The sequence below is a fragment of the Eurypyga helias genome, unplaced genomic scaffold, assembly GCF_000690775.1.
Source record: "Eurypyga helias isolate BGI_N326 unplaced genomic scaffold, ASM69077v1 scaffold39072, whole genome shotgun sequence".
Classification (NCBI taxonomy): Eukaryota; Metazoa; Chordata; class Aves; order Eurypygiformes; family Eurypygidae; genus Eurypyga; species Eurypyga helias.
This window is the reverse complement of record NW_010238647.1, coordinates 12747-28134: the sequence shown is the minus strand read 5'-3', so window position 1 is coordinate 28134 and position 15388 is coordinate 12747. Positions and strand designations below refer to the sequence as shown.

At 53.0% G+C, this 15388-nt stretch overlaps 1 protein-coding gene across 1 annotated transcript in view; it reads right to left on the bottom strand.

Annotated features, from left to right (window-relative positions):
- Positions 1–4688: 4688 nt before the first annotated feature.
- The window catches only part of PIK3R6 (phosphoinositide-3-kinase, regulatory subunit 6), a 20348-nt gene continuing 9648 nt past the window's right edge, over positions 4689–15388 (bottom strand). The window contains exons 7-19 of the mRNA XM_010147912.1: positions 15125–15308; positions 14225–14372; positions 12975–13061; positions 12057–12513; positions 11256–11355; positions 10387–10509; positions 9758–9868; positions 8130–8220; positions 7383–7453; positions 7046–7136; positions 6491–6561; positions 5579–5691; positions 4689–4845 (exon numbers count right to left, since the gene is read on the bottom strand). Coding sequence (XP_010146214.1) covers positions 4689–4845; positions 5579–5691; positions 6491–6561; positions 7046–7136; positions 7383–7453; positions 8130–8220; positions 9758–9868; positions 10387–10509; positions 11256–11355; positions 12057–12513; positions 12975–13061; positions 14225–14372; positions 15125–15308 — 1804 coding nt within the window. The remainder of the gene's footprint in view (positions 4846–5578; positions 5692–6490; positions 6562–7045; positions 7137–7382; positions 7454–8129; positions 8221–9757; positions 9869–10386; positions 10510–11255; positions 11356–12056; positions 12514–12974; positions 13062–14224; positions 14373–15124; positions 15309–15388) is intronic.

Genomic DNA, 15388 nt, shown 5'->3' with positions numbered 1-15388 from the left:
GATTCTATGATTCTATGATCCTTTGTTATGGGGGATACCCTTCCTTCAGCAGCCTTCATTTTTGTTCCCATGCGCTGAGTGATGTGTTCGTGGCGCTGCTTTACCACAGCGTTTGGTAGTCTGCTGTTCTGTGTGCCGGGTCGTGTGTTCGTGGTGTTACAAGTGCCTTTCAGCCCGTAGGGTCACCCAGAGAACACACACCGACAGCACGGTGCAGCACAGAAACCAACAGAGCCTCGACTCAATGAGCCAGAAGCAAGACATGGGGACATCACATTTTCCTTGCTTTGAAATCCCTTTAAGAGGGGATTTTCCCCAGTTCTGTTTGACGGCTGCTCTCATCCGACTTCATGGCCTGTCCTCCGAGTGCCGTGGAGCAAAGGCAGGCAGGGTGGCCTGGATGCTGGGTGCCTGTGGAGGGCTCAGTGAGTTCAGTCAAGAAAAGGGAAGAGCTGCCTGAGCAGAGAACTACTGAAATCACACTGGTGGGATATGAAATATGGATGGGGCTGTGGACACTGCTGCCAGAGCTGATTTATTCCTGGCACCTTGCAGTGGTGCTGCTGTGGAGGTTGTATGCCAAAGACATGCTGATCAACCACTAGCGTGCTCCTCTCCCTGGATCCGTCCGTAGGTTTTCACATAGAGCTGGTGGGACGTGAATTTTCATTCCATATGTAAAAACGATCTATACCAGGATTTTTATTGCTGAGTTTGTTCTGCCACTGAAGGTTTTAATTTCAGCACAGAATGCTCCCTGGAAAAGAGATGATTAGTCTTCTTTTTCACAAAGGGTTTAATAATTTACAGCCAGTGGGTGTTCTCAGGTTGCCCTAGGTGGTATTTAGGGAGAGGTGATGGAAGGAGGAGGTTGTTCAGAACGCAGAGCTTGCAGGCGGCTGTCAGGGATGGCCGTAACTACCTGCAAGTGCCCAAGCGCTGAGTGCCATCCGGGCTGGTCCGGGTTTGTGCAGGAGGAGGAGACGGCAGTGACTCACGCCTGGACCCAGACCTGGCATGATACAGCTGGGCCCGTGGGGTGACACAGCAAGCCACCACGCAGGGATGGACCCAGACTCTGGCCAAGCCAGCTGGGCACCAGCCACTGTCCACTGCAGAGCTGTCTGCCTCTCCGCTCAGCTTCACACTGGGCATGCAGAGAGAGCTGGGGGCATTTTGGTGCACCGAAGACAATTGTGATATAATGGCTCAAACCAATGTATTCAAGAGGGACTTTGAAAGGCTGGGAATCTTGCCAATAAGCTGAAGGGAGGTGGGAATCCTGCCATGTAAAACCCCTAACACAGCTGTGCCAGGAGAATTTGTGCCTGCAAACCCTACACCCAGGCTCTGTTACTTATGAATGCAACCTCCACTCAGGTTTCTGTGCTCTCCTGGTGTCCAGAAATCATGCCCAACCATATCCTTGAGGCCAATCTGTCATGTTCCACTCGGCATTTCACCCAGACCCTATGCAGAAGATGATGCTGCTCTGAAACTGGCGATTCCTGCATACAGGGTGTGCCTGAACACTGTCCCTGTGCTGTGCTTGCGCTGTGACCTGCATCATCTGCCCGCAACGTCCACGGGTAAATAAAACAACCTGTGAAATCCCCTTTCTCACAGCTGTGCTGATTCATTAGCGCGAGTTCATGAACCGTTTCTGCTCTGTCAGTGAGCAGCTCCTGCAGCCAGCAGGATCAGCAGGCTTTAGGGGATGCTTGGATGCATTTCACCCTTTTCCCACCCCAATCCCATGTGTGCCGGGCCAAGTGCTGGCCCCGCTAAGGTAATGGGGTGCTTTGAAGTGACAGACTCTGAAGGGTCTGAACAGGTTGTGGAGACAGAGTGAGCCAGCACAGAGGGGCATTGAGGGGCAGCCAGTATGGGGTTATAGATTACTGCTTCCAAATTTCTGCAATTCAGCCATTTCTGCCCATCCCTTCACAAAAGAGCTCTTTTGCCATGAAGACTCTTGCTGCGTAACATGACATGTAGCCCCAGGATGGGGAGGAGAAAACATCAGCCATAGAGGACCAAACGATGCTGATGTCTTTCTATTCCTACCGCCTTATTTCCCACCCACCCCAGCCACATGAAAACACAAAAAAACAGCCAAACTTACAGTTTCTGCTGGTCTTCTAATATTTTTTTCAATTGGCATTAAAAGGATTGCATCTTCTGATACAGATAGTCTCTGACACCTATACAAATAACTTAAAATCCATCTACATCATTAACACCTGTACAGAGTAAACTCTGGACACCACAGACCACGTTCCAACCCAGTAGAGAGTCTCTTGGCTTTGTGAGCATTTGTCTTGCGTGCCAGGGTACCTGAACCACCAATGAAGCACCAAGGAGGCAGAGGTGTGCAGAGATGCTGGTCACCCCTCAAACCCTGTGTCACCCTATGCAGCAGCTCGCAGAGGAAAGCAGCTGGGGCAAGCGACTTTCCTGACTTGTTTCTGAGCCTCCTGCCTAACTTCAGCTTCCTTCAGGGCCAAAATCTTTGCTGCCCAAGTCTGGAATTGCTGGACATCAACAATGTTTGACTTGTGAGGTGAAAAACAACAGTGAAGAACCAAATGCTGTTGCTGGGATCTTGCAGCCTTGTGATTCCTGTGGTGGGACATAAAAGCTCGGGAACTGTGCTTGGCTCAGCCAGGAGTGAAGGGCTGCATCTGCCAGCATTTCAAGGTAGCTTCCTTAGGAAATGGTCATGTTGCTGTCGCCCAACATGATCTTTCAACTGTTGGTGCTGGTTTGGGATTAAATGTCAAATGCCAAATAACCCATCGCCGTCCGACAGCTCCAGAGCTGCTGTGCCCCCAGCAGTGCACGTCAGCGGTTGTTTTGGACTGCATGGTACATTGAGAGTGGGAGTGAATAGACCTTTAGCTTGGGAACAGGAAGCAACGATGCCTGCTGTGCCAGGTGCCAATGCAGGACAGAGGCAGGAATACATCAGTCCTGTGTTTGCTGGCAGAGAAGGACCGGGAAATTGAGGGTTGAACCCACAAAGCCCTTGTGCATGGGGCAAGAAATTCAAGGCAGATCTCCATGGGGCCTAACAAGCCAAGACAACCCACAAGCTCAGAGCAGTTCTGTGGGAGTGAAACTCCCCTCCAGTACCCCAGACTGGGATACCTGGATGTGGTCTCCTTGTTCCAGATGTGGGTGGTTAAACAGAAGTGACTTTCCAGAGCTCCCCAGGACTGGGCAGACCCAGCAAAGACACCACAGAGGGGCAGATTTGTCCCCAGCCATCTGGGCTAACATAGGGATTTGCCAGTGCCACTAGCAAAGATAGTGTCATAGAAGGAATAACCCCAAATGCCCTCCAACGTGAATTTAGGGAAAACTCCCCAGACACATTCTAGAAACCACAGATCACGTTCAGAAAGTCAATAAATACACACTGTGGTTCTTCCATTACTTCATTCAGCTGCGCACTGGAATGAAGACAGGGTCCTCCTACATGATCCTTAACACCAGGTTACTCTGAGCCTGGGTGGAAGAAAGAGTTGTGCTGTTGCTGCTCAGCTGGGCCCACCTGCAAACCGGCGGAGGGTTTCTACAACGTGGTAGCAGCAGAGGAAAGGAACAGACAAATCTTGCAGGCATCCGGCCCATCCATCAATCCCAGGAGCACTCTTCTGCATCCCTTACCAGCAGAGCAGACACAGAGCAAGCCAGGAGTGCAAGGCAGGCTGGGAAGCAGAGATATTGCTGGCTGACCTCACAGAGGAGGTCTGCTGCTGCTGGGGTTGTAGGTGGTTGTTCCCAGGACATACAATTGGAGGAACACAACTGGCACTCATCAGGCTGCAGACCAGATGCAGAGGGGTTGTGCAGTGAAGCCAAAGTGAAATCCCAGGTGGACTTAAAGGTCCAGGTCAGACATCAAAGAGCTCTCGTGCAGCCTCGATTACCTGCTCCATGTAGGTTTCTTCTTCAAGCAGATCTATACCATTCACAGCCAAGCATACTCCACAACACTGCCCAGGCAGCCTGCGTTGTTCTTCCCCGTTCATCACTGCCAAACATAGCACCAGATTCCCCAGGTCCTTGTTTCACACCTCTCATCATTACTCTGTGTGGCCCCTGCAACAGCAGCGGGTTCTCCACTGACTGCCACAGAAGCCGCATTAAACACACTTGTTCTCCCAGTTGTGGTCAGGCTTACAATGAGGTTTCCTAAATCAGCCAGGAATAATTGCCGGTTGACCGAAATACATCACCCTGTGACAGAACGGTTTGCTGTGCCGAATGCTGCGCAACAGGCCTGACGCCCTGCCGGGCTGTGAGATGTCGCTGCCATAAATATTACAGATAGCAACTGCCATGTGATGCAAAAGCACAGCAAGAATCATCACCTCAGCCCTATTTTCCACAGTCTTCCTGAAATGAAGAAGCTCAAAGCTTTTTCCTGACTTGTGCAAAAAGTTAAAACTCAGTTCCTCAGCCACTCCCTCCCCTTGGCAGAGGGCTGTTAGCTGTGGTCACCACTGTCACTCAGCAGGTCACGGCTGTCCTGCCTGAGCCCTATCCACCTCTGTTGTTGCACCTTTTTACACCATTACCATTGCCAAATCACTGTTGGTGGCTTGTAGCATGTTCTCTTTTTCCATCTCCCCGTGATGACGCAATGTCACATCTCTCACACCAGCTTTATCTCATTTTCTTCATTGGATGACGCCTGCAAATGTGTTGATAGGCAGCAGCAGAGATTTGGGCATGAATTTCACAAGCCCCACATCTTCAGTTTCATGCAGGTTGAATTTCGTTGTCCTTGTCTTTTGCAAGCAGTAGCTGGGCTCCAAGCAAGGAGACACTTCCACGCTGCAAGAGCACAAGAACATATTGATTGCATGTGCAAATGTGCCCTTGAGGGCCAGAGTCTGATCTCAGCCTAAGCATCAGGTCTGTCTCCACTGACCGCTGAGGGAGGGCTGTCATATTGAGTCTGCAGCTGCTTTTACATTTTTTCAACTGGTTTTGGCTGGAAAGATTAGCTGCTATGTATTAGTATTTGACCACAAAACCAGCGCCCGTAGCCTGGCTCAGTTCAATTCTCAGAAATTCACATTTTATGTTTGTTCCATGTGGCCCATGGCCCTTGAACCCCATCTGTTTGCTTCCGACACATCGTATGCCACTGCAACTGCTACAGGCACACTGATCCCTGCTGTTTTCACAGGGCTGAATTCTTTCCCCCTACCTTCATACGCTTGAGACACCCCCCCGAGGAGTGCAGTCAGCAGAGAGAGCATCAGCTCCACACACTAATTAAGGAGATCTACGATGCCAGTTTGCCTCTGGAGGTACCTGTCCCTCCACCGTCTTAACGACAGCACCTTACTTAAAATGGAAGAACCATCTTGTTCCTCACACCATCACCCGGCCGCACAAAGGTCAGAGACCACCACTCTGCCTTCCTTTCCTGCAGAAGCAATGTATTTGCCCGTGGGGTCTCCTGTCACGTATGAGGATCTGCCACCTCGGGAGCCTTTCCGGGGAGGTACGCAAAGTCCCTGGCAAGATGTGCAGCACCCAGCATGCCTGGCATTCTCACCTGATCACGTTCCTGTAGGCTTTTCTGTTGTCTTTGTCCAGACACACTGTGAAGGGCCTCTGCTCTGTGCTCCTGATTTTGATATTGCGTGTTTTCAACTTGTTTGCCACAGCCTGGATTGAGAGAAGAGGAAGAGCCCCAGAGTCTCAGTCCCCTTTCCTTGCCTGCGTGGTGATGTGTGGTGTGTGCATACTGGGTATGAAAGGGACAAACGATAACATTTCTCTTTTTTTTTTTAACCTCGGATGTGACACAAGATGACTTCCTTAAGGAGGGAAGCGTCTCCCTCGTCCTTTTTCTGTGATCACAACCTGGTCACATTTTGCAAGGCCAAACTTTCCAAACTGGCAGTGCTTGCACAGTTTGGAGGTCTGGGATGTCTGATGTGGGGCAAGGTCTGTTCTCCAGGGCTGCAGTACCCTAGTGTTTCCAAGCCAGGTGAAGATAAGCACAAGTGTGCTGGCTAGCTAAAAGTACCAGTGGAGAGACTGGAGGCTCCAGGGCCCAAAGGAGGTGTGGGGAGGGCACTGCAGCTGGAGGTGTGGAACTAATGGAGTTGATCGCCATACTACAGACACCCCTCTGTACCCAACTGGAGCCAGGGTGACTGGGGCTAAGTTTCATTTCTCCACTTGGTCCCTGGGGTCACAGAACAACTCCAGCAGTAGCTCAGTGCTTCAGGGTCTCCTGAGACAGGATTCAGTGGGGGACTGACCAGCAGGGATGGCATCTGGGGTTTTGGCTCAAAAATCTAGACTTTGCTAGGCAAAGTAATTGCAAAACACTCTCTGAGCAGGGTGGCCCCAAAGCCTTCTCCTCCCCACAGAGGGTTTCCCCTTTCACTGTTGTCGTAAGGGATTTCCATGCATTGGCCTGACCCCACCAGGGCCGTGAGCATCCATAGCTACTTACTGAGAACGATCGTCCTGACAAGTTGTTGGTCCTAACGATTTCAGTGATGTTCACATTCAGACACACCACGTCTGCAACAGAAGCAGCATGTTAGCCTTAGACCATGGCACGATCTCAGCTCAGCTTACAGGGGGCTGGTGCCAGATCCACGTTTGGGTGCACTGCCAGAGGTCCATGGAAGACAGAGGACAGCAGAACAGGAGTGTCCTAGGCAAGCTCCATGGCCTGAGGGTTTGCGTAGGATCATGCTCAGGGTGGAAACCTCAGAGGCTATGGTGAGGGCAAGGTGAAAGAGGAAGGCTGCAGCAAGTGGAAGACACTGCCAAGCCTAGATTATGGTTATGCTGAACCTCACACTACAGGGAGCCTCAGGCTCACCATTCTCTAGAAAATGCACAACCACAGAACGTGGTGACACCAGTATATGCCTGTCACTGATTGAACTGCCACAGCCCAGGCAAAATTGGCACTAAGTACCATGGTCAGATTTACTCTGTCCACCACCAGAAAACTCAGCAAACCCTCTTCACATGGTTCCCAGCAGGAAGAACCCACCTTCAGCCTCATTGGCAGGGATGGCTTTCATCACCAGACCTGTGGAGCGCAGGGACATAGCCAGCTCCTTCGCCCGCTCGCTCACCACGACCTGCAGGAAAGACTCCGTTAATTCACCCTGACAGAGAGCTTAGACATGGAGCAGCCTCGGGGCAGTTTTTCACAAACGTAACATTAGTTAACAGGTTTTTAAAGTTCACCACGACCCCTCTGTCATCTCCTGGAGTGCAATTCTGGAGGAAATAGGGAGGGCCAGAGCAATCCTTTTAGGAGATCTGTGCCATGCTGGGGATCCCTGTGAGCAGACACACTTTGGGCTGCTGAGAGCCCCACTTACCTTTGTGTATGTTACTGTGAGATCTATGCCAGGGCCATCCAGGGTCGCTTTCTTCTTGGTCGTGCTTAACTCTGCAAGGAGGGAAGCGGGTGGGATGGAGGTTTCATTCAGCCCACTTGTTTGTGGTCAGCAGAGAGGGGTCCTCCCATGGGACGAGCCACCTGCTCTGTCGTACAGCAGCCCTTCTCTCCTTGCCGGCGGGAACTGAGGCTCTGTGTACTCAACAGGGCCAGTGAGACTCTCACTTGAGGGTCCGTGCCCAATCACAATGGCAAACACCCACTGGGTCAGACACTGGGGTGCACTGAGAGAGGGGCTGGATGTGACCTCTCTAACGCTTCAGCCTTCAAGCACCCTTGTCCCATCACCGGCAACTCAAGGAAGCTGAATTTCTAATAGGGAAAACATCTGGCAAAGGAGGTGGCTGTAAAGCCCAGCTTGTTTCCTCAGCAAAAATAGGGTGCTGGTCCAACTTTGGAGGGTCCTGGAGCCAACCAAAGGCACAGTCTACAAAACATGGTCGAGGCCAGGAGCCAGTGACCACAAGGTCCCTCATTTAGCCTGGTGTCATGAGCTCAAGAGTGGGATGTAGATGTTTAGGGAAGCCTCCTGCTCGTCAGGGAACAGGGGATATTGCTCCATGGCGTGGCCTTGGCTGCTGCAGGCTGAGGGACAAGGGCGAGTGGGAAGCGGGGCCAGCAGGACCCCTGCCCAGCTGCAGGGCTCAACTCAGGGGGACACACACACCTCTGTGGGAGATGCTCTCCTGCACTTGGGTGCGCAGCTCCGTGAGGAACACGTCCTCGGCTGGCTCCTGCCCCACGTCATTGAAGAAAATCTGAAAGAGAGGAAAATCCCTAAGAACAGCTTCTCCTCAGTCACCCTGTGGTGTCACGCAGGGCTTGCGACATCTCCAGAGCACTCAGGTGTGGCATCAGCAGAGGGAATCTGACCTCATCACAGCAGCCAGGGCTCCTATGGGATGGAAAGAACTGGTTTCGCCCTGCTTCCTGAGCCCCAGGAGCACGCAGGCCCTGCCAGGAGGCCGGGGGACCTGGCCAGCAGAGCCGCAGGCAGTGTCCCCTGCCACGGGGTGTCACTGCGCGCCCACCCGTGAGCCTGCTCCCAGCCAGCCGCCCGCAGGCAGCCCAGGAGCAGCTTCCCAGGCCTGACCGCAGACGCTGCCTTAGCTTCAAGGCACCTAATTTCTATCTGACACACCAAAAACAACCGGGCACGTCAAACCTATTGATTATTGTCTTTTCATGGGCTTGTTTTGAGCAAAATGTGAAGGTGCTGGAGCACCTCTCCTAGCCACTCCTATCCCTGCTTTCCACTGCTGTGGGACTTGGCCCTTACTTCCAGGAAACTCTCTGCAGCCAAAGAGGAACAGTGAGGTCTTAACCAAAAAGGGAAAACAGGCTTAATGTTTCCAGATGAAGCAGCATCACACCCTGTATGACAACAGGGTAGGTTAGGTGCCTCTATCTGAAAACCACATCTGGAGTCAGTTCCTCTTCCCCTGCTTGAGTCACCCCCTCTCTCGCTTGCTTTTGATTTTTGTCTTGGAAGAGAAATGAGTGGAACAAAAATCCACCATAAAAAAACAAATCCCCAGCCACAGAGACTGAAGACCAGGCTGCATGTTCTTAGTTCAACTCCTGCTGATGCTCTACCAGTAATTACCAAAGCTCTTCCAGCTCTTTGCAGGCCACATGCCAGCTTGTTCATGCAATGGCTGCCCCTTTGCTGCAGTAGGTTTCCACATTGGCTACGGGTAGACTGAAAGGGGAGACATGCATCAGTGACACCCTAAGCTTTGGAGGGGAGAAATGCCAGAGGAGCAGGTGGCAGGCTGATGTTACATGACCGAATACAGTGGTTCTTTGCTCTCTCGTCAAATGCCAGGTCTCACCCTGATACCATTTCAGAGGAAAGCTGGCAGGAAATAAATAAAGTGGGGTTTCAGGAAGCCCTGCAAAGCCCCTGCAAGGTACAGGAAAGTTTTGGCAAAGCCACTCAGTAAAATCCCCTTTGCTCACAGCATCTAAAGCAGCAGAAGGCGCCAGGGCTCCTGAAGAAACCCCAGTCCAGCCAAGCAGGAAATCTGTGTCCTTACAGGACAGGCTCACTTTGCTGACCTGTACGATCCTGAAATAGCCTTCCCAGGCTCATTGCCTTGGACTGAACTGTGCTACACGGAGTAGCTAGATCCGGGGGCCTGGCAAGGAGGGGACAGGCTGGGGAGCAGAGAGATCCAGCCTCAAATCTGCTGAAAGCCCCCAGGCCCCGCTGACTTTGCACAGCCCTGCCAGCAGTGGGGCTCTGCAAGCCCTTGCAGGGCTACATGAAGGCACAAGGGATTTGTCACCCACCTTCACCGCGTAGACCTGGAAGCAGACGGGCTGGATGCCCATGCGAACGTAGTAAGCAATCACATCAGTGATGAACAGATCAGTCACAAGGTGTTTGCTCGGAGAGGAAGGCTGGGGGGGCAAATCACATTATGGATCAGCCACAGTCACTTCTCAAAAACACTGCCACAAACCCTCACGCTTTCCTAGATAAATAATGAGAATGAGCTGTCGCCCAAGGCAGCGCTAAGCTGCTCTGAGTAACTAGCCAAAGCGAATGGGAGGACAGAAGACAATGTATGTTTTCACAGCCTTGCACCAACCTACCAGCCTTTTCTGTGGGCTGGTAGCTCAAACTGCCAGGAAATGAAAGCCAGGGGTATTTCAGCAAATGCCTCATTTACATTATCTTGAAATCTGCCATTTCCTGCCCCTCGGCCAAAAAATCCCATCACCCCAAAAGGGGCTTGTGGGCTGGGGCAGCCTGCCACACGCACCTTCCCGGTGGCCAGGCCCTGGGGAGGGTTTGTAGGAAGAAAAGCTCCATCTGGGGCATGGAGGAGCCCTGCAAGACAGAGCTCATCCACCGGTCCAACAGATGTGTCTGGGAAATGGGTCAGGCTGGGGAGGTGAGACAGTTTTCCTCGTACCATGGCGGCCAGCTTGGGAATCACGTGGCACAGTGCGTTGATGTTGCTCTCGTACCATGGGTCAGCTCTGCTCAGGTACCCGGCCACCTCGCAGAGCTCCTCCTGGCCACTGGCAGCGTGGTCCTGCAGGAGAAACACATAGCTCAGAGCACCATCATGGCTCAAAATATCCGAAGACATAGAGGAGACAGAGGGAGCTGGGGCACAAATGCCCTGTGAGCAGCTCCCCAATCCCTCCCCCTTCCCTGCTTGGTCCAGAGAGGATGGCAAAACATTTCTTGCAGCACTCATTTCGCATGTGCTCAAGAACACAAACAAAGTGAGGAATGAAAAGAAGAAATACTCATTTTTATAATAGCATGTCTGTCAGGATTCACAGCCAGCTCTGGGTCAGCTTAAAATATTTTGAGAAGTGCAACTGTTTATTTATTGCTGTCTTGAGGCTGTCGGAGGAGATGTGCCCAAGATAAACTGCAAGGTAGTGATTTGCAGAACAAGAACCGGGGCAATGACCAAGCAGGCAAAGCCGTCAGTAAGGTGCAACCGCTTCCCCTAAGTATTTGGGAGGTGAGAAAAGCATCTGCCTTTGCTAAAGCTCCCTCCATCGCCCTACAGCTGCGGCATAGAAGCAAAATGGAATACCATGTCTAGGCTGTGAGTTATCACCCGTGTGTGGTTGGAGCAACCTGAGTGTCTCTGGGGTGATGGATTCCCAAAACCAGTCTGCAAACAAAACCCTGTCTTGGCTCCCATCCTCCTTGGTCTAGGAATAGGGCATTAACGGATGTGAATTCCTGTAAAGCCCCGTGCTCTTCTTCCTCCATAAACACTGTCAGTTGCTGGCAGCCGGCAGAAGTGTCCAGACTCACCGAAACAGCCGAGGGGTTTGACTGCCCCGTCACGACTGGGATGTGGTAGAACTGCAGGTTCAGCCTGGGAGTCAGGAAAACTCGACGTGTTTCTCGTTTCCTTGAAATGGAAAAATAAATAGCCATGTCACAAGGGGAAGGTGGAAGAACATGGCTCTCGGCCAAGGCCGGGCAGTGCCAGGAGACCAGAGCTTCTCTGCAGGAAGAGCACATGCCTTCCTCGCACGCCTCCTGTGCCCAGAGTGACAGGATGGCAGTAATGCCCCGGGTTCCCAATCAAGCGAAGGGAGATGATGGGGGTAAGGGCCATCCCCCAGACAGGCTCTTGGCTGGGAGTGGTGGTCCCCTCTGCACCCAGCTCTGCTTCCCAGGCTGCTGCCTGCACCGCGACCCAGACCCACCCCACGCTGCTCCCCCTGACCTTCCGCCTGCCCCGCGACCCAGACCCCCCCCACGCTGCTCCCCTGGACCTGCTGACCCAGCTAAAGGAGCCAGCCGAAAACAGCTTTTCTTTAGGATTTTTCCCTTTTGCATAGGAAAAGGTCTTGCTTTGTTTATTGTTCATGCAACCCATTCCATGGACAGAAGGGAAAAACTCTCTGTTTGTGTCATTTGGGACAACACAGCCAAACGATGCCATGCAGTGAAACGATGCCTTTGGGTGCAAAACACCTGGGTCCCAGGCAACGCTGGGGCCCAACCCCATCCCCAGCCATCTCGGCTGCTTCAACAGGCTGAAGAGCAAAGCCCCCACTCCATCCTCCCTTTCCCCAAGTCCCCAGAGCTGTGGCCACTGGTTACCTCAAAGAGTGGTAGGCTTGGGCCAGGCGCCCCAGGATCCGGTCGTCCCCCAGCACCACGATGCGGGCAGTGTGCAGCCGCTGGAGCGGGGCCGCAGGCTCCGGAGGGATGCCCGGTCTCCTCTGCAGCTTCACTGGGGACTTGGCCCCGGGACCGTTGCAGCCAGCCTGCAGGAAGGCCACACTCTCCAGTGGCGACAGCTTTTTTTTAATGCCACCCTTCCTGTGGAGCCGGGATTGCTCCGTTTCAGTGCTGCAAGGGACAAAGGGCTCCTCGATTGCCGTGGGCAGGTCGCGTTCAATGCCACTGTCAGTGGAGAGCACGGAGAAGCGGGTCTGCTCACAGCACTCACAGTCCGAAATGATGTCCTGGATCTCGAAGTTGTCCAGGTCCTGGCTTAGGCAGTAAGGCTCACAGCTCTGTGCCAGCGGGCGGATGAACAGGACCAACTCCTTCCCTGCAGGCAGAGGGGAGCTTGAGGAGGGAAACACAAGCAAAACCAGGCTAAGCCCTGTAATTACCCCAGCTCCCCTCTTCTCATGCAAACCATAGGGCCAATACCTCCACCAGCAGATCCAAGAGGAGTCAGTCTTTCAGTCCCCTTTCTCACTGCACCATGAAGAAAGCTCAATATCATTCAAATCAGGTACTTTGACCACAAGCTGCTGCAGCCTGTCCCACAGGGTCCTCTCCTCATCTCCTTCACCCCTCTCCCCACCCTGTCTCCTGATCTGACCCTGCCACCCCACAAAAAGGAAGGCTGGTGCAGTCAGCACAAGCCACCATGAGCTTGGCCCCTGGGTGATGGTTATGGAACTCACTGCTCCAGAATCAGGGCTAAATGACATGTTTTGTTTGCACAGGCTTCCCAGCCTCAGGCACTGTCCGAACTCACCACAGCCCCCCCAGGGCACTCACAGAGCTGGTCGTCTTCTGTCCAGAGGTGAAAGCTGATGCTGGGGTTGGGCAGAGGGGTACCCTGCAGTCCTCCCAGAGGAGCATCGCCTGGGGGAAACAAGGATGCTTGGAACAGACAGGAGCAGACAGTTTTCCCACAGGGGTGCATGAACCCCCACTGGTGCTGTACTTCAGACACTGGCTGAGACAGCCCGTGCTGAGCCCCAGGGGCTCTCCCACCCTGGTTGCCTTCTGTCCAGACGGGAGGCTGTAATCACAGGCCTCTGCTCTCACAGATTAAGCCATAGCAAGGTGCCTACACTGTCAGTGGAAGGGAGAAATGAAAATGGGAAACTGAGGCGTGGGCAAGTGCAGGACCTTGCTTTGCTGCAGACGGAAGAGGGATTGCAGAATAAATACAGCATTCCTCTAGCACTGGGTCTCTGACGCACGTGGCAGGACCTCCCTCGGAGACCTCAGCTGAGATGCACAGGAGCCCTCTGACCCCACTATCGCTGGTTATTTTTAAATAATTATGGCTCTGTGAGAAGCAGTGAGACAATTTAATAGCTCATTGCTACCAAAAGGAGATGATCCCACTCCTGTCCCTGCACCACTGGCTGTTCCTCCCCATATCTTGCACTGGGACAGCCTCCAGTTCTTTCCAGGGTGGGGGTTGGGATGCAGGGACCTTCCACCAGAAGTAGTGAGGAAGAGGGAAACATGACTCCCATTTCTCTCTGGTCTACCCCAGGTTTGTGTGAGGAGCTGTGATTTAAGGGGATGCTTGTTTTAGTCTGTGTAGCACTGCCAGGGGTGGAAGTACTACAGTCCACCACATCCGCACAAGGAGGTTCCAGGGAGTGGTACAGTGTCTCCCCAGCCTAGGCCAGGGCAGGACGCATCTTACACCAGCGGAGCACTAGAGACTCTGTCCACCTCCCCCGGTTGACATCTATGGCACCCTTTGCAAGTGACAGACCTCTAGGCCTCAGAGCACACTGACCAGGAGAGATTGCCACCGTCCCTTTGCTCAGGCGACAGATCTGCCTTCCACTGCCACATGCATGCAGTTTGCCATCCTGGACATCAGCTCACTGCAAGGAGCCAGGCTGCAAGGCCCTGATCCCAGTGATGGATGCTGCTAACGTGGAGGCAGATGGAAGGTGGGGATGGACAGCTGTAGGAGGGCAATGACGAGGACAGGGCAGTGAGACAGGGGTACTGCATGGCTCCCTTAACACACCGTGCGTGTCTGGCTGCGAGCTCACCTGCTTGCAGAGGGCTGAGCACGGCACGGTAGATCTTCTCCAGCCTCGCGGTGTGCTGGCCACGGTCTGTGCTCGCCTCGCTCCCTGCACACTCGACTGCCACCACCACTTGCCGGAACCAGTGCTCCACCTCGCTTGTGGGCATATCCTGTTGTGAGGAGCAGCTGTTAACACCCAGAGTTGTGAAAAGAGGAGACGCTCTTTCAGGGCACGGGGAAAGGGCAGAAAGATGGCAAATGAGTCCTGCAAAAATCGTTGTTCTGCAGTAAAGGACAAAAATGACCTCCTGTCCCCTGGCGAGGCTGGAGGAGGAGAGATGCTGACTGCACTGCCTGCTTAAGGCTTTTTTCTGGCAGGTTTGCAGCTGATGGGCACTGTGCTCCTGGCTGCCACGAGCTTGGGGAGTCAGCAGCAGAGCTGGCAGCTCAAGTGACCCTCAGGAGATGGAAACAGTAGACACACAAAGGTGTCACTGAGAGCCCCTGCAAAGTTGCGTTTTCAAACCAGACATTTTTCTTACTGCAGCCCCACAGCTCTTTGAAGAAGGTTTTTGAGAAAATTGGTTGAAAAATTTCTGCTGTGTTTGCAACGACCAGTGGTTCACAGAGGAGCCTACACGTCAGCCACCGAGCCCACCTTTGCTGTGCAAAACTGAAGACTCAATGTGAAGATTCAAAACCTCTGGCTCCTGCTGTAGCAACTCTTATATTTGAAGATTTTTTTTTTGGTTTAACAGCCCAGCCTTGCAAGTAACACTGAGGCTACCGAGGATGGAGGTGAGCAGTGAGGAGTCAGGGGGGAGTGTGTCTTTCCATTTGCCTGAAAAATCTTCTGAGGTGCCTGGCAAGAGCAGGACCATTGGAAAACAGTACATGGTGCTGCAGAAACACTGCCAGTTACCTGGAGGCTTGCCTTCAAGCCGCTGACGTTGCAGTCCTCGCCCAGGGCTGCCTGCATGGCATGGATGATCACGTAGCACATGCACACCCGGGGACTCTGGGACACCTGAGCTGCCTCCGTGTCGGTGACCAGCGCATTGCAGATGGCTTCAGAGAGCAGCTCTGGATCGGCAAAGATGAAAATCCTGTGTGGGGCAGGAGGATGGGAGAAGAGGGAGATGAGATGAGATGAGATGAGATGAGATGAGATGAGAAGAGATGAGAT